Source organism: Verruconis gallopava (genome assembly GCF_000836295.1).
Source record: "Verruconis gallopava strain CBS 43764 unplaced genomic scaffold supercont1.24, whole genome shotgun sequence".
Classification (NCBI taxonomy): Eukaryota; Fungi; Ascomycota; class Dothideomycetes; order Venturiales; family Sympoventuriaceae; genus Verruconis; species Verruconis gallopava.
The window spans coordinates 178,808-206,030 of NW_015622160.1; the positions used below are offsets into that span (position 1 = coordinate 178,808).

At 55.6% G+C, this 27,223-nt stretch overlaps 10 protein-coding genes across 10 annotated transcripts; 6 read left to right on the top strand and 4 right to left on the bottom strand.

Moving 5' to 3' along the window:
* Positions 1-752: 752 nt before the first annotated feature.
* PV09_06712 (uncharacterized protein) lies at positions 753-4,626 on the top strand. The gene is made up of 5 exons (XM_016360393.1): positions 753-1,287; positions 1,351-1,544; positions 1,602-2,854; positions 2,915-3,313; positions 3,371-4,626. Exons 1-5 carry the CDS (start codon positions 1,219-1,221, stop codon positions 4,195-4,197), a joined length of 2,742 nt encoding a protein of 913 aa, XP_016211732.1. The 5' UTR covers positions 753-1,218; the 3' UTR covers positions 4,198-4,626.
* A 606-nt stretch (positions 4,627-5,232) lies between these two features.
* On the top strand, positions 5,233-6,058 carry PV09_06713 (uncharacterized protein). Its single transcript, XM_016360394.1, has 2 exons — positions 5,233-5,625; positions 5,724-6,058. The coding sequence occupies exons 1-2, from the start codon at positions 5,350-5,352 to the stop codon at positions 5,961-5,963; spliced, it is 516 nt and encodes a 171-aa protein (XP_016211733.1). The 5' UTR covers positions 5,233-5,349; the 3' UTR covers positions 5,964-6,058.
* Positions 6,059-7,233: 1,175 nt separating this feature from the next.
* Positions 7,234-9,650, top strand: PV09_06714 (uncharacterized protein). Its single transcript, XM_016360395.1, has one exon. It carries the CDS (start codon positions 7,274-7,276, stop codon positions 9,434-9,436), a length of 2,163 nt encoding a protein of 720 aa, XP_016211734.1. The 5' UTR covers positions 7,234-7,273; the 3' UTR covers positions 9,437-9,650.
* On the bottom strand, positions 9,331-12,431 carry PV09_06715 (uncharacterized protein). The gene is made up of 3 exons (XM_016360396.1): positions 11,117-12,431; positions 9,841-11,067; positions 9,331-9,753 (listed from the first exon to the last, which is right to left on the bottom strand). Exons 1-3 carry the CDS (start codon positions 11,931-11,933, stop codon positions 9,737-9,739), a joined length of 2,061 nt encoding a protein of 686 aa, XP_016211735.1. The 5' UTR covers positions 11,934-12,431; the 3' UTR covers positions 9,331-9,736.
* Positions 12,432-12,688: 257 nt separating this feature from the next.
* PV09_06716 (pantoate-beta-alanine ligase) lies at positions 12,689-14,740 on the top strand. Its single transcript, XM_016360397.1, has one exon. The coding sequence runs from the start codon at positions 13,430-13,432 to the stop codon at positions 14,567-14,569; it is 1,140 nt and encodes a 379-aa protein (XP_016211736.1). The 5' UTR covers positions 12,689-13,429; the 3' UTR covers positions 14,570-14,740.
* Positions 14,741-14,794: 54 nt separating this feature from the next.
* PV09_06717 (uncharacterized protein) lies at positions 14,795-17,595 on the top strand. Its single transcript, XM_016360398.1, has 2 exons — positions 14,795-14,902; positions 14,960-17,595. The coding sequence occupies exon 2, from the start codon at positions 16,198-16,200 to the stop codon at positions 17,422-17,424; it is 1,227 nt and encodes a 408-aa protein (XP_016211737.1). The 5' UTR covers positions 14,795-14,902; positions 14,960-16,197; the 3' UTR covers positions 17,425-17,595.
* A 777-nt stretch (positions 17,596-18,372) lies between these two features.
* On the top strand, positions 18,373-20,204 carry PV09_06718 (uncharacterized protein). The gene is made up of 4 exons (XM_016360399.1): positions 18,373-18,639; positions 18,692-18,762; positions 18,824-19,291; positions 19,386-20,204. Exons 1-4 carry the CDS (start codon positions 18,524-18,526, stop codon positions 19,883-19,885), a joined length of 1,155 nt encoding a protein of 384 aa, XP_016211738.1. The 5' UTR covers positions 18,373-18,523; the 3' UTR covers positions 19,886-20,204.
* Positions 20,110-20,954, bottom strand: PV09_06719 (uncharacterized protein; the record flags this gene model as incomplete). Its single annotated transcript, XM_016360400.1, has 1 exon — positions 20,110-20,954. A coding segment is annotated over one exon (769 nt), but the record flags the coding sequence as incomplete, so codon positions are not given.
* Positions 20,955-20,991: 37 nt separating this feature from the next.
* Positions 20,992-21,731, bottom strand: PV09_06720 (uncharacterized protein; the record flags this gene model as incomplete). Its single annotated transcript, XM_016360401.1, has 2 exons — positions 20,992-21,229; positions 21,408-21,731. The coding sequence occupies 2 exons, from the start codon at positions 21,729-21,731 to the stop codon at positions 21,107-21,109; spliced, it is 447 nt and encodes a 148-aa protein (XP_016211740.1). The 3' UTR covers positions 20,992-21,106.
* Positions 21,732-22,061: 330 nt separating this feature from the next.
* On the bottom strand, positions 22,062-27,035 carry PV09_06721 (uncharacterized protein). The gene is made up of 2 exons (XM_016360402.1): positions 24,616-27,035; positions 22,062-24,555 (listed from the first exon to the last, which is right to left on the bottom strand). The coding sequence occupies exons 1-2, from the start codon at positions 26,849-26,851 to the stop codon at positions 22,295-22,297; spliced, it is 4,497 nt and encodes a 1,498-aa protein (XP_016211741.1). The 5' UTR covers positions 26,852-27,035; the 3' UTR covers positions 22,062-22,294.
* Positions 27,036-27,223: the final 188 nt, after the last annotated feature.

A 27,223-nucleotide genomic window follows, 5' to 3' on the forward strand; every position in this document is an offset into this window, starting at 1 on the left:
CTGCACCGCCTCATGCTGAAGCACAGGGTCAAGCCACACATCACAGGGCGGCCCGCAGGAGCTCCATCGAGACGCCCGACTCGGCGCCGCGAAATTGGAGGTGGCCCCGGGTGGAGAGATCCAGACTCGTCTTTGCACGTTGCTCGGCGGGCATGAGTTGGAGGAGCAACGACGGGGGGGGGGGGGGCGAGTGGTGCGTCGACGGGTTGACTGCGAGTTGACCGCGGGTTGACTGCGGGAAGGCGATGTGCATGCAGGTGTCAACGCGCCGTGAGTGTGACTGCTGGAGCGCGATGGGCAGACGGCGTCGTGCATGTCCTGCTCAAGCACGACGGCCACACAGCGAGCAGACAAACCAAAGCGACACACGCCTCTGTCTCCCTCGATCTGGCGGACGGGCGACATGTCAAGTCCCGGAGGGGAATAGCGCAGCAACGGCGGCGCTGGCCTGTGGCTTGAGACGATCGCGCGGACTCGTCGTGAAGCGGCCCCCGGCGCGCAGCAGATTTGCTGGACAGGGGACTTGCCTTGGTGCTAACGCTGCACGTCTGCGTGAGCGAAGACTTTTTTTTCTGTCGCTCAGCTGGGCCGTGGTGCGACGGGAGAGAGCGAGTGCGTGTGTGTGCGTGTGTGTGCGTGTGTGTGCGCTCGACTCAGCCAGCCGACACGCTCTTGGAGTGCATCTCCGCGCCCGTCACGTCGTGCTCGCGGCGCTCTCCACCGCCGCATAAAAAGGCCGTGGCAGCATCCGCAGTCCGCCCTTCGAGCTCGCCGTGCCCAACGACACTCTCGTCCTTCTGCTCGGCGCCAGCGCAAAGTCGTCCGTCGGCTCACGCGTGCATTCGACCAGGCCTGGCAATCGATCGAAGCCCCCCCGGTCACGACTCGCCGGCGTTGCGTCACTGGAGCCTCGCACGCGCCGATCGCCCCAATAGCGCCAGTGCGTGCGTCCCAATTTACCAAACACAGCGCCCAAACAGACCTGTATCGACGTCGTCGTCGTGCTCCTCCACCTGCTCCTCGTCCGTCAAAAACCCCCCCAGGCCGCCGTCCGCTCGTCCAATTGCTGGCTTGTCATCCAGACTGTCTGCAATTGACTGCGCGCCTGTCACCACCACCATCGCCGCCGCCATCCTCTTCTCTGCTCCAGAACCGCAGCCGTCGTGTCCACCTTGCTGATACACAGGGGTGCGACAAGGCCTCGTCCGCAGCCTCAAGATGGAGGCCGTGCATCTCCATCTCGCCTTCGAGGAGGCTGCAAAGTATTTTGTCCGGCGACAGGCTGTTGTAAGTTGACCATGCTCATGCACTGGATGGACCAGGCCTGGAGCTGACGCCCGGCGCAAACAGAGCCAGAACAACGACAGCAACATCGGCTCTTCGCAGAGCAGCTCCAAAAACTCCAACTCGGCCTCGTCGCTTCTTTCCACGCTCGTCCCCGTCCTTCTCGTGGCCGCCGTCTGGCTCGGCATCTTCCTCGTCATCCGTCCGAGAGCTGCGTGGAAGTATGCGCCGCGCACCCGGTCCAAGACGCTGCAGAAGGGGTACGTCATGAACACACACCGTCCAGCCCGCAACGATGCTAACCTGCCCTCTCGCAGTGATTACTCGCCCGAGCTCAGCAGCGGCCTCTTCTCGTGGATCTCAGAGCTCTGGAAGATTCCGGACACCTTCGTTCTGCAGCACCAGAGCATCGATGCCTACCTGTTCCTGCGCTTCATGAAGATCGAGGTCGTCACGTGTCTGGTCGGATGCCTGATCACCATGCCCGTCTTGTTCCCCGTCAACGCGACCGGCGGGGCTGGACAGCACCAGCTTGACATTCTCAGCATGTCCAACGTAGAGAACTCGTGGAGGTTCTTCGCCCACGCTGGCTGCGCCTGGATCTTCTTTGGCTTCGTCATGTTCATGATCGCGCGCGAGAGCATCTTCTACATCAACCTGCGCCAGGCGTATCTCCTGTCCCCCCTGTACTCTCGCAAGCTGTCCTCGCGCACTGTGCTCTTCACCTCTGTCCCGGACGACTACCTCGACGAGAAGCGTCTGCGCGACATGCTCGGCGGTGCGGTCAGGCACATCTGGTTCCCCACCGACACAAAGGAGCTTGACGACCTGGTCGGTGAGCGTGACAAGGTTGCTTTCAAGCTCGAGGGCGCAGAGACCAAGCTCATCAAGACTGCGTGGAAGAACAAGTCCAAGCTTGACAAGGCCGCTGCGAAGAAGGGCGAGGCTGCACCTGCCTCCGCCGTGGCCGAGTCTGGCGACGCCGAGGCCACAACCACCGGCTCCATTGCCGCCCGATGGGTTTCGCCAAAGGACAGGCCGACGCACCGCCTCAAGTTCCTCATCGGCAAAAAGGTCGACACGATCAGCTGGTCTCGCGAAGAGCTGGAGCGTCAGATCCCCAAGATTCAAGAGGAGCAGCAGAAGCATCGCGACGCTGCCGAAGGCGTCTCAAAGGTTCGCGCCGTCTTCGTCGAGTTCGACAGCCTTCGCGAGGCCCAGGCTGCCTACCAGAGCTTGACGCACCACAGAGTCATGATGATGGCTCCGCGCTACACGGGAATTCACCCTCTTGACGTCATCTGGAGCAACCTTCACATCAAGGGCTACGAGCGCTTCATCCGCTATTCTGCCACCCTTGCCGTTGTTGTCGCGCTCATCATCTTCTGGTCCATTCCGGTCGCCTTTGTCGGCGCCATCTCTAACCTGAACTACCTGACCAACATCAACGCCTTCAAGTGGCTTCGCTTCATCAACCACATTCCCAGCGTGATCCTCGGTGTCGTAACAGGCCTGTTGCCCGTCGTTCTGCTTTCCCTTCTCATGTCCTTGCTTCCTCCATTTTTGCGCTGTAAGTGTTCCTCACGACCATCATCAGCCAGCTTATTCGTTAGTTGACACAACGCTCCAGGGATGGCCCGCCTCGGTGGTGCTCCCACGTACTCCGACGCAGAGTACACGCTTCAGAACTACTACTTTGCGTTCCAAGTCGTCCAGGTCTTCTTGGTCGCCACACTCGGTTCGGCAGCCTCGTCCGTTGTCACCCAAATCATCAACGATCCCACCATCGTCACCAGCTTGTTGTCCACCTCGCTGCCCAAGGCATCGAACTTCTACCTTAGTTACATCGTCTTGCAAGGCCTCGGTGTCTTTGCCAGCATGCTTGTCGGCCTCGCTGGCCTGATTGTCACTCCGATTCTTGTCAAGATCCTCGGCTCGACGCCACGCAAGATCTTCTTGCGATGGAACAGGCTCGCCGGTGTGGGTTGGGGCCAGGTCTTCCCTATCATGACCAACTTCCTCGTCATCGGTATGTCTCCTGCGCTTGTCTTGGTACTGAAACAAAGTTGCTAATGGCACGTGACAGCTATCTGCTACTCCTGCATCGCGCCACTCGTCCTCATCTTCGCCGCCATTGGCATCTTTTTCTTCTATTTTGCGTACCGCTACAACTTCCTGTACGTGTACAACACCGGCGTCGACACCCGCGGTGCCGTCTATCCTCGCGCCTTGCAGCACCTCTTTGTGGGCCTGTACATTGCCGAAATCTGCTTGCTTGGCCTGTTCGCGACTCGCCTGAACTCTAAAGGTGCCATCGGCCCGTTCGTCCTGATGATCCTGCTCCTGATCTTCACTGCCCTGTTCCACGTTGGCCTCAACAGTGCCCTCGAGCCTCTCATCAAGTTCCTTCCCAAGTCGCTGGAGGCTGAGGAGCGCCTTAGCCTGCTGCAGGTCGAAGAAGGCCAGACAACGGTCCCGCGAGACGGCGAAGCCGAGAAGGCCGACGTCGAAGCCCACAACGGCGTCAAGAACGGCGCAGCCGTCGTCGACGGGCCTGCTCCGCACAAGAAGCCCAACATGATCACCAAGTTCCTAAAGCCTCACATCTACAACGACTATCACACCATGCGCCGGCTTGTTCCGGACATGATACCTGAAGATGACGAGTTCGACGAGGGTATGGTCCGCGACGCGTACCTTCCCCCATCCGTCTGGTCAGACGTCCCCATTCTCGTCATCCCGAAGGACCCGCTCGGCATCTCCGCGCAAGAGATTCAGCAGACCCCCCGCGTGATCCCCATCACGGACGAGGCAGCCACGCTGAACGAGCAGGGAAAGATCATCGTCGACGACGAGAAGATGGGAGAGATCTACTTCTCGGACAAGACAAACATGTTCGCCGACAAGTACTAGGTCCTGGCAAACCTCCAATTGCGGTTTGCCCCCGACTCATTCGGCGGGACGATCAAGTCGAGGAAAAAAAAAAAATAAAGAGTGAACATATGAAACACGGTAGCATGACTGCCAGATGGGGGAGAACTTGAAGTAGGTGTGCGTTAGGATCCTTTTCTTTTTTGGTTTTCTTTGGTATGGCATGAGTCAGTGTGAAGGGCGCGACATCGATACCCGGGCCAAACAGAACGCCTTTTTATTGTTTGATTTGGCCTTTGTTTCAAATTTTTATTTTTTTTACCGTTCTTCTTGTGAAGCCCATTCGCCCAAGCAACGATAGGTTTATCGCACGAAGCGAGCAAAAAAAGCAGTCATTGAAAGCCAAAAAAAGGACTATTACCACACACATATATATATCGAATGAGGTGCACAAATGCCGTTTTTTTTTAATTTATTCTTGTTTTTTTTTACCCTCGAAACTATATCCTGCTTCCAAACGCACGTCTCCTTTACATGTTCGTGGGGAAGGTCACACAGATTGAAACATCGACAGACGCCCACAACGCCACTGGTCCCCACCCCGAGCGTTTTCTGACAGGCTTGTTTCCGAAGATAAGAAGGACAAGACTCGCAAGCTCAGCCGGCAGGCTTGCAGAGCCCATCCCGAGCTGTCGAGCGGTCGCTCAAACCGGGGAGTCGTGGAATAAGTACCAAAGGGCGCAACGATCTCCCGGGGATCGATGGGTGGGGGGTTGCAAAACCGTCCTTGAACCCACCAACCGCCTCGCGCCCGCCGACCCCCGTTTCTGCTGATCAGTAAACCAGGAAACGCAAGCGTCTGCGCGGAGGAAGAGAGAGAGAGAGCTTACGGTCGCTGACCACAGACGTACGTCATATGGTGGCTACCCCGCTGCAGGCTCGCGCGAGTGTTTTAAAAGAAAGGGGAGGATAGAGAAAAAGAAACGCGTGCCGGTTTGCGGGACATATGTAAAAACGGCCTCCCCACGTTCCGCCTCTCAGCCTGGTTACCCGGATTTTTGTATTTTGCCTTTTTTGTTTTCTTTTTTTTTTTTTTCCCCTTCACACATCATCCGTCCCGTATCGTACAAGAGAAACGACAGCCTTTCGGAGCGACGAGTCCCAGTTCACAGTTTACCCAGACGCGGCCGGATCATGCCTCTCTACTTGGTGTCGCACGCGCAGGACCTGACGGACGAGCAGCGGGACAGGCTGGCGCAGGGCATCACGAAGATCCACACGAGCATATTCACCGCGCCGTCCCTGTTCGTCAACGTGCGCTTCAGCCCGGCTTCTCAATACGTCGGCTACGTGGGCGGCAAGCGCTCCACCGTGAGCTCCATCACAGGCCACGTGCGACACGGACCTTCGCGCACGCAGGTCATGTACGATGAGTTGACGAGCAGCATCAGCAAGCTGTGGGCCGAGACGGTAAGTCACTTCCATGTTGGGTTGATGTCGCGAAAAGGGCCGAATGATCTTGGCTAGCGTGGACCCGGGCTGACAATAGACGTGTTCGCGGCCTCAAGGTCGAGAGTGACCGCGACATACGTATTTTCATCATGGGCGACATTGTGGCTGGATACGAGCAGGGCGTATCTCTGCCACCGGCTGGAGGGGACAAGGTCTGGTTGAAGAACAATCTGCCCTATTTTGAGAAGAAGGCCGCGGAGGGAAATCAGCAGATGAAGGACCTACTGGAGGAGATCAAGGAGAGGAAACTGCTAGACTGGAGTCCGGTTGCTGATGAGATCGTGCGCAAAGAGTAGACATGAGGCTCCTTTCTCTGCGTAGCAAGTACTTTGTAATCGGCAACTGAGCATAAGAGAGAGAGAGAGAGAGAGAGAGAGAGAGAGAGAGAGAGAAGCGAGAGAGAAAAACATGAAAATCAATGGGAAAGGTCACAATGATGTTCTTGCAAATGACATATCGTGCTGACATGATGGATTGCAATAGCCATGATTAGATCACGTAAATTCCTTCGTCATTTCCCTCCAAACAGCCGAAAGTCGACCATTTCACCCTTTGCTGGAATGTACTGTGGATGATCGCTCGACGTTGCTCTTGCTCTTGTCTTATCAGTCGAGAAATACATTGTGCGCCGGTCATGGTAGGCGTCCTATTCATGCGCCCTTGGCTCACGTGTCTGGCCTCCCAGTTCGTCAGAAGCACGCACTTCGATGTCCTCTGGACGAGTACTCATATTCCGCCTCCTGAAACCCATCAGCAGTCCAACACTTGTCTTCAAAACTGGGGAGAGTATACCTGAGCGATCTATTCGCACCGTGAAGTCATGTTCCAGTTGCTGGTTCCGTCCCTTCTCAGCCATTGCTCTTGACTTCATTATGAAGTACGATCCACCGAGGCCGAGGACAGAAAAGAGCAGAACGCTTCGTCGTCTGGAGCGCAAGATTAGCGTCGACCTTTTGATCGTTTTTGCCACCGTAGGACCGATAAGAGGGCCAGACTCACGTGAATGCGCTGTGCCAGGCCATGTTGGTTTCTCTCGTGATTAGCTGCTTGGGTTACTGCGCGGGAGGCTCGCTGCACGGTCAGTGAAGATCAATTGTCCGAGAGGAAAATGACGAAGCAGAAAACGTTGGGAAATGGCGACGAGGACCTGGGCCAACTCTGCGCGTCATAAGTTGCGAATGTGGAAAGGCGATTGGTAGTAGCAATCGCGGGGAAGCTGCCGCGTCGAAGGGAAAAGGGCCGATCTAGATTACACTTTTCCAAGCTCATTAGCTGACCCTGCGGTGGAGCAGACCAGGACATTTGCGTCCCATGCTCTATTTATATGCCGAATTATCATTGCGATTCGAGGCCGCGAGGGGCGTTCAAGACGGAGAAGGAGTTGAAGAGACGCCTCGACGCCCGTCACCACGCACGTCACACTCGCGCGAACTTCCCATGCGTCGTCCGAGCTTCCTTCCGCTTTGGGATCTGCGGGCAACGAACTCTTGGCGTGCTGGAACCCTGGCCCGCTGTGGCTGAACTTTTTTCGAGGCTGAGGCGCCGAAAAAAATATCGGCGACAAGAGTTACCCATACGCAGCATTCAGCGACAGCGCGCACGCATCATGCCGTTTCCCAAGCAGAAGAAGCCCCTCGGGCGCGCTTCGGAACCGCAGTCGTCCAAAGACAGCGCCGATCCACGATTCGCGAGTCTCAGCACCGACCCGCGCTTTCGTCTGCCATCCAAGAAGCACACTCGAACCAAGCTCGACAAGCGGTTTGGACGCATATTGAAGGATGACGATTTCTCCAAAAAAGCTAGCGTGGACAGATATGGCAGAAAATTGAGCAGAGATGCCGGGAGAAAGGAGCTGGAACGGTTGTACAAGCTCGAGGACGAAGATGAGCACGACGAAGACGAGAACGAGGGTTCCAGCGACGACAGCGGTGACGACGAAGTCGACGTCCGTAGGGAGTTGAAGCGCATGGACAAAAAGTATGATCCTGCACGTGACGGCGGCTTTTCCGAGTCTTCGTCGTCTGAGGAGGAGAGCAGTGACGAGGACGAGGTGGAAGAGGCAGAGCTCTACGCGACAGAGGAGCAGGTTGCCAGTATACCCACTGGAGATGTAACAAGGCGAATAGCAGTGGTGAACATGGACTGGGACAACATACGGGCAGAGGATATCATGGCTGTTGCGATCTCGTTCCTGCCTGCCGAGGGACGAATAGAAAGTGTTACCGTGTATCCCAGTGAATTTGGACGCGAACGCATGGAGAGAGAAGAGATGGAGGGGCCGCCAAAGGAAATTTTTGCGAGCGCAAAGAAGCACGAGTCAGACGAGTCCGTATCCGGCTCAGAGGAGGAGGATTCAGACGAGGAGGAAGAGCGCATAAAGAAAACCCTCTTGAAGGAAGACACAGGCGAGGAGTACAATTCGACTGCGCTTCGGAAATATCAATTGGACCGGCTGCGATACTTCTACGCCATCATTGAGTGCTCCTCCTTGGAGGCCGCAAAGGCCGTGTACGACAACATGGATGGCCGGGAATACCTATCCTCAGCCAATTTTTTCGACCTGAGATTTGTGCCTGACGACGTTACGTTCGACGAGAAGCCGAGAGAGAGCTGCACTGATGTTCCACGTGATTACAAGCCAAACGACTTTGTGACCGACGCGCTGCGACACTCGAAGGTCAAGCTCACATGGGATGCCGAAGACCGAAAGCGAAAGGAGGTGCAGAAACGCGCCTTCAGTCGCAAAGAGATCGATGAAAACGATCTGCAGGCGTACATTGGCTCGGCTTCGTCTTCAGACGAGGAGGAAGAAGAAGAAGACGAGCCAATTCCGGAGGGTGTTGATATCGACACAATGTCCATGGTGTCCAAATCCACGGTCAACAGGCAGGCACGGAGAGAGGCCCTGCGTGCAGCGTTGGGGCTTGACTCAGAGCCTGCGCTCGCTCGAAAGAGCAGGAAAAAGGATGACGGCCCGGTCGGCAACATGGAGATCTCGTTCACGCCGGGGATCTCGGCTGCCGAGAAGAAGGATTCCGTCTTTGAGAACGACCCCCGCGATGCCGAAGAGACAACCTTGGAGCGCTACGTGCGCCGCGAGCGGGAGCGCAAGAAGCGGCGAAAGGAGCGGATGAAGGCCCGTCGGGAGGGCCGCGACCCGGATGCGGTCGCAGCCTCCGACGGAGAAGACGCGACGAACGGTGCCGCCGCGGAGCCGAAGGACGATCTGGGCTTCGACGATCCCTTCTTCACGGACCCGCTGTACGCGGAAAAGGCGCAGAAGAAAGCCAAGAAGGAGGCGAAGGCGGCGCGCAAGGCCGAAGAGGCAGCGCAAGAGGCCGCGTCGGCTGCGCAGCGCGCCGAGCTGGAACTGCTCATGGCCGACGACGAGCAGCAGGGGATTCGCCACTTCGACATGCGGGAGGTCCGCAAGGCGGAGAAGGCCAAGGCGTCGAAACACAAGAGCAAGAAGGGGAAGAAGGGCAAGGACGACGCGGTGGCGCAGGACGACTTCAAGATGGACACGCAGGACCCGCGCTTCGCCAAGTTGTTCGAGAGCCACGAGTTCGCCATCGACCCGACGAACCCGCGATTCAAGAAGACGGAGGGTATGAAGCAGTTGATGGAGGAGAGTATAAAGAAGAGGGGAAAGAGAGGCGAAGGCGAAGCGGTCGGCGGAGACGCAAAGAGGAATGAGAAGAGGGTCCGAAGCGACGGAGCCGAGCTCAGCGCCTTGGTCGAAAAGGTGAAGAAGCGCGCAAGGACGTAACGAAGATGTCGCGTCGAAAGCTTTGTCCTTCACGAGACACCGGGACGCAATGAACGAGGCCCAGCACCGGATCGCAGATGAACGCCCCTACCACGCGGCGTGGAGACACTCCTTTTCGTCGCCGGATTTCAAATCTCTAGCAGATTTTTATGTACAGTATATATAATCTCTCTATGCAAAGGCAAAAAGCATTGACAAAAGCTCGAAAAATCACGCTCTTGACACAATTAAAAAAAAAAAAGGAAAATTGCACCCTCTAGACAGACCGCCTCTATCGGCTCTATGACCATGTCGACGGATTTAGAAGTTCATCAGATCTGTTACCACGTTAGCACACACGCACACGCAAAGACACACACAGACGTTGCAACGCGTTGACGGTTCCAACAGGGGCTGTAACTCACCTCTACCAAACAAGGCCCTCTTCGTCCAATCCATGGCGAGCAAAATTCTCGTGCGCAGGCTCACGCTCTGGGCAAAGTAGATGCTGCGCCACAGATACACGGCGATCAGCCCACCTCCAAAGTTCATTCCGTTGAAGTCGAAGATGGCGGCGTTGCCAATGTACGCCAACGAGCCAAGGTGTCTGTATTCGAAAGCCTTGTACACCGCTTCGTCAAGGTCGCCGTAGTCCACGCCGTTCAGTTGCAAGCCGGGTGCCGAGTGCGCCATCTTGTTGAATTTGCGACCCAGGTACTGACCCTGCTGATGCGCCCGCTGTGCTGTTGCGGGCAGACTTGTCAGCTTGCTGTCAATTTGCCTGAGCAGCTCTTGCAGCTCGCCAAAATCGAGGGTGCCGGACTTGTCCTTGTCGTAGGCTTCAAAGAGCTTGTCAAGGCGCCTAAGATGGTCGCCTGACTGGGGAAAGCGCTTCTTGACTTTTTTGGCGACCTCGCGCCATTGCCCGTATGTTATCTTCATGTTCTGAGGCTCTTTGCCGTGTTCCCAAGCCAGCGTACGGAGAAAGGTTATGATGTGCTCCGAAACATTGTTCTGGACCGTAGCGCAATCACCGATGGCGTAGACATCTCCCAAAGGTGCGCCGACAAGTCGCAGGTGCGTGTCTGTCTCCAACGCATGGCGGTTGTTCTGGCCATCTAGTTTCTTGGCTAGACGCTGACAGAATTCTGTCTGCGAGACGCCGGTCGACCAAAGACAGAAGCCCATCGGGAGCTCCTTCACGATGACATTGCCATTCTCGTCTTTCTGAGTGAACTGGATCCGGTCGGGGAAAACTTCCTTGACACGCGAGTTGGTCAGGACATCGACGGAGTCATGGGCAAAGCGCTGCTCAGCGTACTTCGACAGCGTCTCGTCGTACGTGTTCAAAATGTGGCTGCGAGATTGAATAACGTGCACCGAGATCTCAGAACGCAAAAGTTTGGGGAACCACCTGGTAAGGTCTTCGTTAAGCATGTCGTACAATTCGGCTGCGAATTCGACACCCGTTGGCCCGCCACCGCTGATTACGAAAGACAGCAGGCGCTTGCGTTCCTCGTCCGTAGTTGTTGGAAGCGACGCTGTTTCTAGGTTCCGCACGACGGAATTCCTAATGAGACGAGCGTCCGAAATATCCTTAAGAAAATGGCAATTTTCAAGCCCCTTGACACCGTGCGGGTTCGTGACGGAGCCTTTGTGTTGTCAGCGAACAGCTATCGTATGCAAATGGAGTGAACATACCGACGCCCAGAACGAGCTTGTCGTAAGGCAAGTAGAACCTCCTCTCCTTGCCATCTGGACCAATGGACGAACACTCGATCAGTTTCTCTGAAAATTCAACGTCTTCAGCAGTCGCCTTGAGGAAATGACCCTTCACTCTTGCCACGATCTTCCTCACGGGTTCGGCAAGCGAACGCAGCTCTAATGTACCAACTGTAGCAGACGGAAGCATCGGGGTGAAGAGAAAGTGGTTGGAGGGGGAGACGACGGTGACGTGATACTCATCTGGGTGCAGCGTCTTTAGCAAGGCAACGCTGCCCCAACCGGTGCCGAGTATGACAAGCTTGGGCTTATGTTTTTGAGCTTTCTTTTCCGGCGTCTCGTCATCATCGATCAGATGCTCTGCTATAGGCAGATTTTTTGGCCCACCTCTTCTGGGGCTGAGAGCTATCTGGGATATCTCTAGCTCGTCCACTTCGGGATCGATCTTGTACGTCGTCGCATCGTAGATGAAGAACAGCACGATAGCGCCAGTGACAACGGAGATGCTAATACCAAGCCACGCGGCGGTACGGTAGCAGAAGAGCAGAAGCGGAGACTCGTACTTGGGTAATTGCTTAGCGTGCAACTGTCGGACGGACTGGGTGGAGTGAGTGAAGAACTGGGGTCGTGGGCGTCGGAAAGCACGCCCGTTCGGCTGCTTCACGCTGCCTAGCAGGCGTATCTGGGAATTCGCAGGTCGAGACGAAAAGCTGTGCAGCCGTAGAGAGGGTCGAAAGGCTTGGCCGAGAGCTCGAGATGACGAGCGAGCCGGAGCAATTATTCTTGCGTAGGGCATGGCTGCGGAAGGCCCGGTCCCCGCGATCTGGTGACCGCTCCAAGCTGTACGATGTCCGCGGGCCCAATTGACAGGAGAACTATGATGTGTAGAGGGTATATCGTGTCAAGACACAGTACACGGAGGGGATCCCGAGTTCAACGGCCACGAGAGTGGAAGAATTGAAGCCGGATCGTTGTCGAATTTCACGCGAGGAGCCAACGTGCAAGGCGTGGGTACCTCGACGTCACAACGTTGGACGCCGGAAGCGGAAAGGTCGCATCAGAGTCGCATTCAAGTACACACATCGTTAAGCGCTGGACGGGACAGGGCCAGCGAAATGTTGTGCTTCCACACAAACAGGCGCTATATATCCATTTCATGTGAACAAGCTCACGCTTGAGTTACCTCCTTGCCGCAAGTCCAGATCCTACCCGGCTTCCGTTCTACACGCATGCCCACCGCACGCTCCGGCCGTTTGCACACATGGCCCTCTCCACCTAAGAAAGCTGAGCTGGGCCAGCCGAAGCTACGACGTCATAGCTAGTGGCGTTTGTGTCGCTCCAAAGAAGCAGACGAGAGAGGATGTCCACAATGTGAGACCGAGAGCGCGACAGCGTGTTCAAAGAGGCACGAGTGGTGCGCAAGCGCGTCTCGTAGATTGCGTCGGCCTCAAGCAGACAGAAATGTATTCGAACGACCGAGATTGCAGAGAATCAACAAGTGCCTCTCGTAACTATCTTTCCGCCGATGTGGAGTGCCCGTCTTGTGGTTGTCGCCACATAGCAATGCGACAGCCCGATGTCGTTACAGAGTGTTTCTGTGATTGGAATACATGTAGCCGTTGAGTGACGCTGGGCGTTCTCATTACAGAGCCGCTCCAAGTGGCCTGATTGTCACGCAAGCTCGTCTTTCGACGGTGCAAATGTTGAACGATTCCATACACCACGGCGCCTATGCTGCCGCTCTGGGATGCGGGCCACGGTCGACTTTGCTGCTTCCTGCTCGAGTTGCGATGCCACGATGCCGCAATAGTTACTCGCGAATGCATCACTCAGATCAGCCTGGGGATGAAGAATGCTTCGTAAGCCTTGAGGATCGTCTTGGTGTTGGGTCGAGCTGGCCTCGCGCATCGGCGCCACATCGACTGTACTTCACGTGTCGACCGGCCGTGCAGTGACTGTAGAGCTTGCAGCCTCTACGCGAAAGCCCTCTTTGACAAGCAGCAGCCTGGAAGCAACCATGTCCTCTGTAGAGATTCAGCTGGTGCCCGCCAGGACGAGCAGGGCGTCAACCCCTCCTTTGCAAAGCTTGTTTGGCATCTGATGCAATGCTTGGCATGGCAGAGGCCAGGATGCTAGCTACAGCGAAGCTCGAGGTTCAAGTTGAGCTTTTCTCTCCATCATCCTCGGATTGAAGCTGGAAAATGGCCCGCACCGAGGTCACAACCAGGCAACCAGCTCCAGCGACATCCACACTCCCAGACTGACCGATAAACAGCCGCCGACTTCTGCGCAATGGCTTCGACGGCAGCTCGCATGCGTCGTCCCTTGGCGTCGGCCGCCTTTTTCAAGCTCGCGCCCTCGCCGGCATCCACCCCTCGCACGACGAGAACACCGTCGAGAAGCAATGCCAGCTTCAGGCCCAAATTCGAAATCTTCCACGATGTCCCTCCTCTCCGCTCCTTCCGCCGCAATCTCCTGTTCAACAATCGCACCGTCGGGCTCGTGCCCACGATGGGTGCCCTGCACGATGGGCACCTGTCCCTCGTGCGCATGGCTGCCGCAGAGAACACAGACGTGGTGGTCTCCATATACGTGAATCCCACGCAATTCGGCGTCAATGAGGATCTGGCCACCTACCCGAAGACGTGGAAGGAGGATCTGAAGCTGTTGGAGACGGTGGACAGAGAGCTCGCGAGCACGAGCGGCAGTGGCCGGATCAGCGCCATTTTTGCGCCGAGCACCAAGACTATGTATCCCACCCTTCCGCCCAGCAGTGAGGTCGATGGCAAGGGCAGCTTTGTGACCATCACACCTGTTGCCGAGCTGCTGGAGGGTGCTTCGAGGCCAGTTTTTTTCAGAGGCGTGGCTACCGTGTGCATGAAGCTGTTCAACATCGTGCAGCCGGAGCGCGTGTATTTTGGCCAAAAGGACGTCCAGCAGACGGTCGTCATCAAACGGATGGTGCAGGATTTTCACGTGAACACGGAGGTCCGGATTGGGGACACAAAGCGGGAGGAAGACGGTCTCGCAATGAGCAGTCGCAACGTTTACCTGGGCTCGCGCAGAAGGGAAGTGGCCGTCGTTCTTTCCCAGGCGCTTTTCAGCGCCGAAGCGCAGTATCTCAAAGGCAAGCGATCACGAGCAGATATTCTATGGGTTGCAAACGACGTCGTGAACAAGAGCATGCAGAAGCAAGACGAGCTGCCGCCGGAGAAGAGGGCGCGCTTTGAAGTTGACTACATATCGCTGGCGGATCCGGACTCTCTAGAGGAGATTGACGAGGTTGATCCTGCAAGAGGAGCCGTTCTCAGCGGTGCCATCAAAATGCTACCACTTGAAGACCCGCAGGACGGCGAAGACTGCGGATTGGGAGGAGGAATCGGCACGGTCAGGTTGATCGATAACATTATCCTGAAGCCGGCGATTGCATGAATTTGTTCAGTATTCCAAATTATGAGTGGCTTCCTGTCTCTCCCGACTAGCTCTTGACAAACTGTAAATAACAACGTCCCTGGTGAAATCCAAAAAAAAGTAGCTTTCAAACGCAGTCGGCGAGGCTAGCGGAGTTCTTCAATCTCGAACATAGGTTGTCATATCGATAGTGTCTACCTGCCAAACCCTTCACGGTGCGTGATCTTCCGTAGCACTATGCCGTCGGGATTTTTATCATTCAGTCGTTGCCGTCAATGAATCATGCCTTAGAGCTGGCCTAAAGCTCTTCAAAAGTACAGCATGATGGGACATCCAAAGTTTCAGGTCATCGGAGTACGACCTCTGTTCTGGGAGTTTCTTAACCTTGCGAGGCTAACTGACGATCACAAGGGCGACCTAATCGGCGCACGAAGACCACCATTGCTTCTGCTGAACAGCAATTTCTACAAGGTAGTGGCTGCAGTGTGGCAGCTGTTGAATCTGTTAGTAAGACGCTAGAAAAACGACGGGGCCTCCCTCCTTTCAAACGAATAGGCAGGCAAAAATGTACCGGCAACTCTGTACGTCCCAGCTTCTATCCAGCTTTGCGTTCTTTGAATTCCATCCAGCACGGACTGTTGCACAGGCTGTTCATCGTGGGTTTATGCTACGCGAGATGCTCGCTAAGCTGAAGACGAGCCGCTCTATTCTCCCTCCACGGTGTTACCATTTCTACATTGGAGAAAACAAGTTGAAACAGACGTGAATTCACTCGTATTTGACGTCAGTCGAACAGCTACAAAGACACACATGGCCATCCGTAGGTTGCTACTCTATTTACTATCTCCCTTCGATGCGATTTACACAGGGTTTAAACGAGCATGCTGAACCGGCAGCGCGAGACGACCTTGTCGCATGTTAATGAGCGTTTTCGAACACAAACAGCAAACTGCAACCGAGGAGGATTATGGCCCAGCGATGCCTGACGCGGAGCAGGCCACAACGCGGGTAACAAGGAGTCCGGGGCGAGGAGAGACGTGCGCTACTGCTGAGCAGGTTAGATTTCCGCTCGGGAATGATCTAACTCTGACGCAGAGCCTGGGTTCGAATGGCGATGTGAACGGCTGGAGCTTGCTTGCGCTGTTTCAAACATGGTTGATGTGATAAAAGGGACGCCCAATCAACAGGGAACTGCCAATCCAAAGCCAGCACAACGCAGTCCGTTGCCGCAAGGCCGCCTTGCAACGCTCAGTGGCTGGAGCACTTGGGGATGATTTCGAGCTGGCAGCCAATGCTCCCGTCAAACATTCACGAGCGCGAGAAACGATGATTGTCCAGGGTTGCAATTGGCATCTGACGCCCCTCCACTCTAATGCCGTGTTTCCACTTTGTCAACAGGGAAAACTCCTGTCGGGCCAGTCGAAAGTTCCAAGTCCAGTGTAGAACCATACAAAATGGATGCCGGGTTCTGGGCTGCCTCGTAACTCAACACCATGCTCGCACTTTCACGGGTATGCGATGCCTATCCTTTTTCTTTCTGCTCTGAAGCACTTGTAATACGTGTGCCGGAAGGCATTCATTCTCACGAAAGAGCCGAAGGGAAGACTCTCTACTCTTAATTCCTTCTTTCACCGCAATCGGGCAGCAGGATGGCCCAAATCACGCCTGGAGCTCGATTGGATGGCGGCAATGTCCTGCGTCGGGATTTCGTTTCTCTCTTGGGAGCTGGTCAATCCTTCTTCAGCTCTTTGTTCTCTCCGGCAATCGCCACCAAGGCTCATGGCGATCCTGCTGATTCAAATACGACGCCGGCGCCGGCGCCAGCGTCGATACCGACACCAGCGGGGAACGCACCAACGGTTGTTTCGCAGACTGAACCAGCCGTGCAAACAACACAGCAAACCGATCAAACTGCAGCTCCAACAACACAGGCGACAGAAGCCACTTCGATGCCTGACGAGACACCTACAATAACGGACGTTGCGTCAACTCCTGTCACTTTGGTGACTGCGACTTCTTCAACTCGAGATGCAAGCAGTGCTGAACTTGGAAATACTCAACTTGTTTCCAGCACGCCTGTTCTGGAGAATACGTCGCCAACATCGACTGTCTTATCTCCGATTTCGACTTCCTCTCCAAATGTTGCGTCTACTACTGTCTCCCACAAACATCCGTCAAATGCGGGGCTCATAGCCGCCGTTACGACAGTTGTACTTCTCCTTTTGATCTCTATCGCGGCATTGGCGTACTTCTACGTCAGAAGACGTCGAAGGAGAAAGGCGGCGTTGGAGCATGTAGAAAGCAAAACAATCGATCGACGGGCCTCGTCAACGACCATCTCCTCGGTGGACCAGGCGGAGTCTTCCATAGAGAGAGCAGAAGCCGTCTCGCTACCCCTGTATACGCCCTCAAAAGCCAATCTGGTCATCCCTCCTGCGCGGGCGCGACTTCGAGAGCTGGGGTTCATCCGGCCGGACAGCGTCGTCTCGCGCGATTCGCGAACGTCACGCGCGGCTTCGTGGCGTGACAGCTCCCCTCAACCGCGATACGGCCCTCTTCAGTCCCCAGCCCCAGATTCGGCTTGTCGCCACGGCTCCAAGGTCGGGGCCGAGCTCGAGCAGTTTAACAGCCTTGTGTTGCCGCCGTCTCTCGTCGCAGGGCAAAGACCAGCTTCGGGAGCAGCGGCTCCAAATCGGTCAAGCGTGTACGAGTTGTGGTTCCAGCCTCTGAACCGGCCGCGGCCTCCCTCCGACCCAGGTCCAACGCAGGGCGCTGGAGTGTCCCGTAGTCCAGCGTTGAAGACGCCTGTTGAGGATGGCAGGTGGCTCACGAGGAAGCCTGTGCCCGCGCAGCTGGATCCAGCGACTGATGCATAGTTGGACACTGGCATTTTTGCAGCCCAAGTTCCCTTTCGACTTCTAAAGTGGCAAAAACTACTATTGCAAAGCGACAGGAAGGACGCTCAGGCTGTCTTTTACGGGTGCTTTGCCTAGATAATGTAAACGTACTAAGAGAAGAATGCAAAGTGCTGGACCCGATGCCACTACTACGATACTTATAATATATAATGCAACAATTTGCGTTCCAAATGGCTCAAGTGCGACTTGCGCGCGGGGTTTTGGACCCGATCCGAATTTTTTCTTTTTTTTTTGGCTTTTTTTCCGTTTCTGTTTCCTTCCCCCAAGACTCTGACTGTTTAAAAAGGCGTTACCAGCGACCAGGTCGAAGCCCAGAGCAGTTCGGAGTTTAAGCTCAGTGGCGCGACACTCGAGCAGGGATCTGGACGTCTTCCATCATCTGTTTGAGGAATTCCAACGTCGTTGCTTATTAAGTCCAGTCCAGAGTTCATCCCGAAAATCATCGGGCCATTCTTGGGATGTTGGAAGAGACCAGCATGTTCTGACCTCGCCGGCGAAGGCTTCCATTTCAATTCTCGCTATTCCCTTTTTTTTTCATTCAAGGCTGTTCTTCTGGTGCTTTCTGTTCTTTTGTTTCCCTCTGGCCTCGAGCCCAAAGGTGTGCATTTTTTTGCCGACATTTTGTTGTTCGACACTTCAGCCTCGTCCGGCCTCGTCACAAAGTGTACAGCGCGGTGTGTCCACCTGTACAATCTCCACAGCCGTGCCCCACCGCCATCGAGCTTCAATTCCCTGCCCGCCATACCCGGACGAGAAATTTCGGTTTTATGTGGACTAGAAACGTTCCGTGGCAGAGACATTCGTCCACAAAATCCGATAAACACCGATAAGTTCGAGTCGGGTCGGTTGCATCACGAATCGCCGCACCTCCATGTGAGAGTCCAATCAGGTGCATGACAGCAAGCGTGCCCTCATGCGGGAACAGTTAGTGATAGCGCACAATATTTAAGCACCCAGAGCCCCGTTGAGCTGTACACGTATCCAATTCTTTCTTTGAAAATCAATCCGACCATTCCTGCACTGAAAACCGTGAAGAAAGTTAGAGCCGCAGTAAACCATGTTCGCGCCAAAGCCAAAGCCAAAGACTGCACTGGGTTATCACCGCGTGCTGGCTCCGGTAGCTGGCGTGCGCGTGTCACCGCTATGTCTTGGTGCCATGAACTTCGGCGAGAAGTACGCCCCTCTCCGCGTCGACGTCGTTGTAGCATACTGACGTCATGTTCAGCTGGAAGCAGTACATGGGCGAGTGCACAAAAGAAACCGCCTTTGAGATGATGGACTACTTTTTCGAAAACGGTTCGTACATATCATGGATGTGACATACGGCGCGATGGACCAGCTAATGAGCACGCCCCAGGCGGTAACTTCATCGATACGTCCAACAATTACCAAGGCGAAGAGTCCGAAGAATGGATTGGCGAGTGGATGGCCTCACGCAAGAATCGCGAGCAGATGGTCATCGCAACCAAGTACACCACCTGCTATCCCAACCCAACAGGTCCAAACCCGCCAAAGTTGACGGCCAACTACCAGGGCCAGCACGCTAAGTCGCTAAAGGTTTCCGTGGAGGCCAGCTTGAGGAAGCTCCAGACAGACTACATTGATCTGTTGTACATCCACTGGTGGGACTTCACTACGTCGATTCCGGAGATCATGCAGAGCCTGAATCATCTGGTTGCCCAGGGAAAGGTTCTCTACTTGGGAATCAGCGACACGCCCGCCTGGGTTGTTTCCAAGGCGAACCAGTACGCTAGAGATCACAATCTGAGACAGTTCTCAGTGTATCAGGGCAAGTGGTCTGCGGCGGACCGCGATTTCGAGCGAGGTACGAAGATGTTTTCTTGTTGCTTGTTTTCTCTTTTCTTCTTTTTTCCAAATATTGATTCGCCTCATATGGGGATGTGCTGACCAGTTTTAAGACATCATTCCAATGTGCCGTGACGAAGGCATGGCCATCGCGCCATGGGGTGCACTTGGTCAGGGACAGTTCCTGACCGAGGCGGACCGAAAGTCGAAGCAGGGTGGTCGTCAAAACCAAGCTACAGAGAACCACATCAAGGTCTCGGGTGCTCTTGAAGCGATCTCAAAGCGCAGGAACAACGTGCCGCTGACCTCTCTCGCGCTGGCCTATGTGATGCACAAATATCCGTGGGTGTATCCTATCGTCGGCGGCCGCAAGATCGATCACCTGAAGGGCAACATCGAAGCCCTGCGACTGGAGCTCAGCAAAGAGGAGATCGAAGAGATCGACAACGCCACCGATTTCAAGGTCGGGTTCCCGATGGACTTCCTCTTCGAATTTGGAGGCGCCCAGAAGTACAGGACGGACATGACTGGCAGCGACGTTGCGCTGTTGAAATCGGCGGCCAACCTCGACACGGTGCCATGGCCGGCGCCGATTAAGCCACATACGTCGTGATTTTAGACGGCTTTTCATAAGATACTTAACGATGTGGAAGCAAAATGAGACCATGGACGTGAGGTCGCCCTCCTTGTATCATCGAAGGGCCTTGATCTACGCAGCCATGCTCGGCACGAACTTGGTATATCTTCAGACGGAATCATTAAAGATCATGAAATATCTTGGGGAGGTAGGCAAAAAAAGAAAAACAAACACAGTGGGCATAAATCATATTTTCATATGCTTCATTCATCTGGATAGGAGGGCCTTACACGGGCTACCTCTATATAGCGTTTCGAATTGAAGAGTGCACCTGTGCTACGTTCTCCATCTGATACCCCAATCTCCTTTGGCAAAGCTTGGTTCAACAACGCTCCCATTCATGATCGCCTCGCACATCCTCGTCGCCTCCTGCTCGCCATCTGTCCCCTTCAATCCGAACACGCACGCACGTCTTGCGGCCCGTTTGACAAGCTCTCTCTCGTCCGCAACACGCTGTCCTTCTCGCCTGCGCCGCTCTCCTTCTTCGTCTTGAGCGCTCCCTTTGCTCTCATCATTTGCGTCCTCTGCGGCCCCGTCTCTTCCAACACGATGGCCGCGTTCCCGAACCGATTCCCGTCGCGCGCCGAACATCAGACATTCCACGGCTGAGCAGGGAACCACGAGCCCGCTCTCGTTCCTCGAACCGACGCTAGCGCAGAGCTCCAGCATATACTGCGGCACAGCCTCGCCGTCAAACCTGCGTTCGCCGTTCAACAGCGCCGCGAACGCAGCCTCTGCCCTGCGGTCTCTCGCCCCGGGTCTCTGGCTTCGACACGTCGCCGAGCAGTATTTCGCTTCCGTCGCCTGACGCTTGTGGCTTCTCCGCTCGCTGACCACCCGTCCGCACGTGCGGCAGTACTTGACGTCCGGGCTCGTCAGGTACAACGGCGGAGGCGGCGCGCGATATTTCGGGACGCGCGACCACGAGGCCATCGGCGCCGTGGACGAGTAGGCGCGAGTCCAGCAGTGTTTTGGGGTTCCTTGGACGACGCTGGACCGTCGAAATGGCAGCGCGCATCGGGATGGGCGGAAGGAGTGAAACATGAGGCGTGCGGACAGCACCATGGAGCGTGTCTGCGTCTGATAGAAAATGGTCTTCTTCTCGATTGCTACTCAAGATCTATGACGTCGACACTAACGAGCTCTTTTATTTTTTTGTTCTCTTCTTTTCTTTTCTATTTTCTCGATCTAAATTTCCTACGCCGACGCTGACGGATGGAGAGGCGCATACGGAGGGTCCATTAAATGCTTTCCGTCGCCCGTCTTCCACGTTATCTTCCCGTCCGCGATCAGATCCTCGATGTTGTCGAAAGTGTTGATCTGTCTTGCACTTAGCCAGCAGTATCTCTCTCTCTCTCACACACACACACACACACACACACACACACACACACACACACACACACACACACACACACACACAACACACGCAGGAAACCTCCAAACCCAACCCAACCCCCCAAGAACATAAATATGTAAAAATAAAAAAAAAACCTACGCTGACGGCCATCCTCTTGCTGATATCCGGATTCGGCACGTCCTTGAAGTCGATCAGGACGCTCGTCCCGCACACGCCGCAGAAGCGGTGCGTGCGAACCTTCTTGCCGAACACGTACGCCCGCAGCTCGCCCTCGCCTCGCAGAAACGTGACGTGCTCCCGCAGCGGGTACACCAGGCTGTAGCCCGACTTGGTGCAGATCGAGCAGTTGCACCGGGTCACGGTCGAGGCGCCCGTCTCGAGCGGCGGGATCGTGACGGTGAAGAGCGTCGCGTTGCAGTGGCAGCGTCCCGTGTACGTCTTCATGTCCGCCGGCGCGGCCATGGTCTAGCTTATCACGCTCGCTGAAAGGAGAGCCGGTCGTGGCGGACGAGTGGGCGTTGACTTTCGGGGACTGGGTGCTTGATCGCAAAGCGTGCTAGACGTGCGGTGCTTGCGCTATATATGAGCCCCCGGATTATTTTTGTCCCGGTTGCGTTTCTTTTTTGGCTCGTTCGTATTGCTCCCGGTCACATTCTCACACACCGGACGAGAACAAGGGGTGAAGGCGATCAGCGCTCATGTCCCGCCCTGGTACACGCAATGACACGCAAAAGGGTTGAGTGCCCCACACGGTAACTCGTTTTGAAGCACAAGCAAACTGGTCTGGTCAACTGTGTAGAAAGATGAACGCATATTCATACATTGCTATGTGAGCCCTTGTGAGGGTATTCGGGTCATGATCTGCTGCCGTTATGCAGTGCCTGTTGTTCCCATAGCAGAGGTTGCTGCCCCATCCCCAACGCCGTGGCTGAATGCAAAAAAGAATACAAGAATAACCTCGTCAAGCCCACCGTCCACGGGTAAGACCGTTCAGTGAATCACGACGCTCATGTAGTATGTCGAGCTTACTCCCGCAGCTGCGCTTTCAGCCCGACGTTCTCTCTCCTCAAGCGCTGGTTCTCCTTTCTTAACCTCGCGTTCTCATCTTGCACCTCTACAAAACGCTTCCGCAACTCCTCGATCCCTTCGCCTCGCCGGATCTGACCAGATAATTTGGCAAGCTCCTCGTTGAATCTGGAATACAGGGCCTCGTTCTCTGCGCTGGTCTCCTTCCACAGATCGTCGAGTTTCTTGTATCGCGACTCCGAAACTTGGAGGCTGGAATCGATGTCCTTGGACAGCCCTTCGAGCTTCGACGTCAGATCCGCCATCATGCTCGCATGACTGTCCGCCAAAGCCGCGACCTTGGCTTCGAGCGAGCTTGTGTTGGATACGGATGCAGGCCTGCGCGAGCTGTTGATCTCTTCCGTGATCTTGGCAATCTCCTCCTGGAACGCAGCGCCCGCACTTTCGAAAATCTTCTGGTTATTTTGCACGCGCTCCCGCAACTTCTGAGGACTTTGCATCCTGAGCTTCATGACTGGCTTCTCTGGAGAGCTCTGACCGGCCGGCTGGGGAGGCAGTTTACGCACGTTGGCCGAATTTGGCCGCTCCGAAAGCCCCGGAACTGGCGTACGAAGCTTGGGAATACCGGAAACGGACGACTTTGCCCGCCGATGGCCAGGCGTATGTGCAGGAGTGACGGCAACTTCGTCCGATTTTGCGGATGGCGTGCTATTTTTGCGCACATTGAGCGGCCGAGGCAACGCGCGCGATGGCGATCCTTCCCGTCTAGGGGGGCTGTTCCCACTCGAGATGATCGGTGCTGGCAGTAGAGATGGTTTGGACGGCGATGGCGTGGCTGGACTAGGCGCTGGAATGAAGGACCTCTTTGCTGTAGGCGTTGTCGGGCCGCCGACGAAGCTCGGTGTATTCCCAGCTGAGGCTTGCAGAGTTGCCAAGTCAGATAACGAGCTGCGACGCTTCTTCCGCGGCGGACCGATGGGAACGGACTCTCCGATGGTAGCCAGTGGTGAGTTCTCAAAGTTGAATGCCCCAAGAACCGTGGGGCGATCGCGGGACACAGGGCGTTTGGGAGAGAAGCCCGTCGGGACGTCCGTGGAGTTCGACCGTGTGAGAGGAGCGGCCTTCGACATGCTGCCGGATTTATCGTCGCTCTTGGACTTGCTGAGCGCACGCCACACCGATCCGACGTCCGTCTTCTCGTCTTCGTCGCGCTTGCTCGTTTTGCGTGTCAAGGCACTCAGACCAAATTTCTTGCGCAGCGACGTGTTGGAAGACAACGAGATCGAGTTTTGGTTCCGGTGACGACTCACCGTGGCCTCAGATACCGAGCCATGAGGCGTGGTGAAGTTACTCATCATACTGTTGTCGAGCAGTGGATCGACATCCTCGACTAACCGATCAAGGACAGAGACAAAATCCGCTGGGTCGCCCTCAGGAACCAGGACTTCAGCAAAACTTGCTGTGATCATGCCGCGGTCGCCATCGTTGCCCGTGCCTTCCAGCAGCTCGACGAGCAACTTCACGCAGGCACGAAACGCTCGCTGGTTCTGAGGCGAAAGGTCGCTCAAAGCGCCGCGGAAGAAGTCTTCAAAGTCGCTGGGATACGCAGTGTCGAGCTTGGCTTGGATCTGCTTCCATAATGCAGGCGAAATGATGGGACCGATTCTGTCGTGCCACGCTATCTTGACAAATTTCTCGAAAGCGCAGAAGAGGACATCGACCGAGGCCTGCGCCACGATTTCGTAGTTTGTGGGATCCTCAAGCAGGGCATTGTAGAGCTCATTGACCGTCAGCTCATCCGCTGCGCCGCGCATGCGGAGCACTCTGCCGACAATGTTTCCCTTGCGCGCTTGAAGAGCCAGGATGTAGCTCGACAAGGTCTGCTCCAGTTTTGCCAGCGCGTCTGCAGCCGCTGATACGACTTCAGTCGGCGTGCTCGGCTTGGACGGAAGGTCGCGGGATGTGCGTCGAGTGGGCTGAGGAGGTCGGAATTGAGGAACGACGCCTAGGCCTGACTCTGATTTCGTCGAGTTGTGCTTGCGCAAGCTTCCTGGCTCACGATTGATACTACCCCCAAAGATGCTGGACAGCAGCTTGACGGGCGACTGCTGTGATCTACTGCTACGACCCTGGGCCATGTCCTGATACGAATCGTCGAGGACGACGTTAAGAGATTGCAAGATTGTTTGATTACGCTGCAGCAACACCGACACCAACGCGGGATTCTTGATCTGACTCTGCATTTGCAAGAAATTGTTCACTGCGGGAACTAGATAAGCATGTTTTTCAAAGCATGTTTGGGAAGTCAGATTTCACTTACGCCTCTTCGCAAGGACGGGCAGGAACTCTTTGGCAGTAAGATGGTCCTTCGTGACAAAGTCGTTCGCGCCAACCATATCGAGCTTGTAAAACCCTTCGTTAATTGTCGTCAGGGTAGCAGCAATCTCGACGTCTTTCTGACCGGGCCGGACTATCTCCACGTGTTTGATAGGGTCTATGACAATACGTACGCGTGAAGTCGTCGGTCTCTCTGTTAAACCAAGTCTGTCCTCGAACACAGCGCTGAAAAGCGAAAGATCGGGTGCTGCGGCACTGTGAACCTCCCATTTGGGACTCTCCCGTTCAGCCTCTGTGAATCTGCCTTCAACACGAGCCTTCACAAGTTCTTCCATGAAGCGGCTTGCTTTTGACTCATATGAACCCCCAAGGTGGTATACGTGTATGCAAGCATCTCCACGCGGGGATCCAGGACGGGAAGAGCCCGACCGCCGAGAGCTCACAGACTGTCGCAGATTGGGCCTTGTTAAAATCAGCTGAAGTTGTTTGCCTTCATTCATTTCGGTAACGTCGAAGGCACTCAATGGGAACGAATCTTTGTAAACGAGGTCTCCCACGTTCAGATCGTTGCGCAAAACGTCCGTGCCGTCCAACTGAGCCAGAAAGCCACGAGCCGCAATCACCTGCTTCGAGGTCTTTCGAAGGACGACAAGCTGATCAGTAAAAAGTAGCATGATGCAGAAGATAGCTCTGGAGTCATAAACTTCGCTTCTGTACGGGGCTGCTAGCTCAACCGCGTCGACTGCCGTGATCAAACGGCCGGTCGGACGACAAGCCAGAGGCCAGGCAGCGACGAAGCTTTGCAGCCTCTCGAAAATCTGATCGGGCCCAGCGTTGGTGACATCGTGGGAGCAGATGTCCGAGATCAAATCCCTAGCCTTAAGAAGGCCTTTGACGGCGGCATGACGCGCGGGGAGTTGCTTGAGGATGTTGTCTATGTACAAATTGTAGCGGGGAAGCCGCTGCACCGGCTCGATGAGCATAGACATCAAGCGCTGCTCGCCCGTCTCCTGCATGCGCTGAGAGAAGCTCGAGCCGGCGTCGCGCATAAACTGTCGGAGGTGATAGGACATTTGAGAGTGCGCCTTTGTATACTCTGTGTAGCACTGAGCGAATTGAGGGAACCAGCTGCGCATACATGCTGCCAGTGACAAAGTGCCAGTGACATCTGTTCGACTAGGCACCTGGGGCATGACTGAGCCCCCATCCGGCGTGTTTTCAATATCGTTGATGGCATCATTCTCTGTCTCTTCGACGACGCGTCTCAAATCATCTAAGAAGGCCGAGTTGACCTTTAGAATCTCGTCCAGGCTGGGAGGGAACAGGCCTTCCAATGCTTCCGCGCTTGGGCTCGAGCTTGTGGGCGATTTGACCTTCGCCTTCTCTCTAAAGTCGGCCGCGACACTGTGCACCAGATCGTACAGCTTGCCAACATAGTTCTCCTCCGTGTCGAGGAGCTCACAGAACTCCCGTCTGACACTTTCCTTCTGCGCTCGCGTGAAGTTTCCGTTGCGATTCTGCAGCGTGGGCTTGGACGGGCGACGCTTTATCCGCGAGGTCGGCAGGAAGGCTGCTTCGCCAAAAAGCTCGACGATGGGCGCGTACTCGCCAAAGCGGTAGCGGTTGACATCCTCTTCGGACGGGTCGGGAAGAATGGAGTCTCGACCGCCCATGTCCAGCTCTTTCATTGATCCGGGCGGCATCACCACGTCGACATCCAGCCAGGAGACCGACTGCTCCGCCAGGGCCTGACGAACATCTGAGATGACGTCTGCCAGGTTGTCAACCTTGACCATGCGTTGCGCAATGATGGCTGCGTGCGCGTCGCTGAATAGGGTGGGCGCAGAGCGCAGGCCAGCGACCGTGGATGACTGCGCCTCCCATTGCTGCTTGACGTTCGCTGGGAGCTCGGAGAAGTACTTGAACAAGCTGTATGCAAGGCCGCGGCATATGTCGTCGCCTTGCTCCTCTCTCGGCAAGCAATTGACGGCCGAGTACAGCGGAGAGCTGGGCGACACGGTCAGGCGAGGATACGACTGAAAGCCGGCTGCAGTGAAAACGTGGGCTTGAATGCGCGAGTTGTTCGCGGCGGCGGTCGGCGTGCTTGACGGGCCATAGAAGATGAGAATCGGCGATCTCGCCAGCAGGTCGTCGACGACGTAGAACAGAGTCACGACGTCCGGGGAGAGGGAGGGAGGTGGCGCAACCACGACGACCATCTTGTCGGGCGCAGGACACGGTCAAATTTTCATTCAATGTTTCATCCGCCGTTGCGCGCGAGCGATTGCGGTCGTCGAGCTACCGACGTCCATGAAGTTATGGCCGGACGGGTTGTTTTCGTTGTTTGCGGGATGAGCTGGAGCAGTGGACGGATCGGTGGCGCGCTTTGTTGACAGCAACAGGAATAACAACAACGCGCGGGATGCAAGTGCGGGAAGAAGCGTCAGCCTTGGCCACGGCACAGAACACAACGCTTTCGTTGGAGGCCTAGGGTGCACCGTGTAGGGAGCGGCTGCGACTGCGCTGCGACAGTAATAATAGCCGTAGTAATGGTAATGGCGACTAGTTCACGACTGGCAAATGATCGCTTC

Excerpts from the sequence above, each read along its gene's own strand:
- PV09_06712 (XM_016360393.1), top strand. The coding sequence starts at position 1,219 with ATGGAGGCCGTGCATCTCCATCTCGCCTTCGAGGAGGCTGCAAAGTAT. Across the intron at positions 1,545-1,601 it reads TCCAAGACGCTGCAGAAGGG|TGATTACTCGCCCGAGCTCA; the intron begins GTACGTCATGAA and ends GCCCTCTCGCAG. Across the intron at positions 3,314-3,370 it reads GACCAACTTCCTCGTCATCG|CTATCTGCTACTCCTGCATC; the intron begins GTATGTCTCCTG and ends GGCACGTGACAG.
- PV09_06713 (XM_016360394.1), top strand. The coding sequence starts at position 5,350 with ATGCCTCTCTACTTGGTGTCGCACGCGCAGGACCTGACGGACGAGCAG. Across the intron at positions 5,626-5,723 it reads GCAAGCTGTGGGCCGAGACG|GTCGAGAGTGACCGCGACAT; the intron begins GTAAGTCACTTC and ends CGCGGCCTCAAG.
- PV09_06714 (XM_016360395.1), top strand. The coding sequence starts at position 7,274 with ATGCCGTTTCCCAAGCAGAAGAAGCCCCTCGGGCGCGCTTCGGAACCG.
- PV09_06715 (XM_016360396.1), bottom strand. The coding sequence starts at position 11,933 with ATGCCCTACGCAAGAATAATTGCTCCGGCTCGCTCGTCATCTCGAGCT. Across the intron at positions 11,068-11,116 it reads CAAGCTCGTTCTGGGCGTCG|GCTCCGTCACGAACCCGCAC; the intron begins GTATGTTCACTC and ends GACAACACAAAG.
- PV09_06716 (XM_016360397.1), top strand. The coding sequence starts at position 13,430 with ATGGCTTCGACGGCAGCTCGCATGCGTCGTCCCTTGGCGTCGGCCGCC.
- PV09_06717 (XM_016360398.1), top strand. The coding sequence starts at position 16,198 with ATGGCCCAAATCACGCCTGGAGCTCGATTGGATGGCGGCAATGTCCTG.
- PV09_06718 (XM_016360399.1), top strand. The coding sequence starts at position 18,524 with ATGTTCGCGCCAAAGCCAAAGCCAAAGACTGCACTGGGTTATCACCGC. Across the intron at positions 18,763-18,823 it reads GGACTACTTTTTCGAAAACG|GCGGTAACTTCATCGATACG; the intron begins GTTCGTACATAT and ends AGCACGCCCCAG. Across the intron at positions 19,292-19,385 it reads GGACCGCGATTTCGAGCGAG|ACATCATTCCAATGTGCCGT; the intron begins GTACGAAGATGT and ends ACCAGTTTTAAG.
- PV09_06721 (XM_016360402.1), bottom strand. The coding sequence starts at position 26,851 with ATGGTCGTCGTGGTTGCGCCACCTCCCTCCCTCTCCCCGGACGTCGTG. Across the intron at positions 24,556-24,615 it reads GCCCGTCCTTGCGAAGAGGC|TGAACAATTTCTTGCAAATG; the intron begins GTAAGTGAAATC and ends TAGTTCCCGCAG.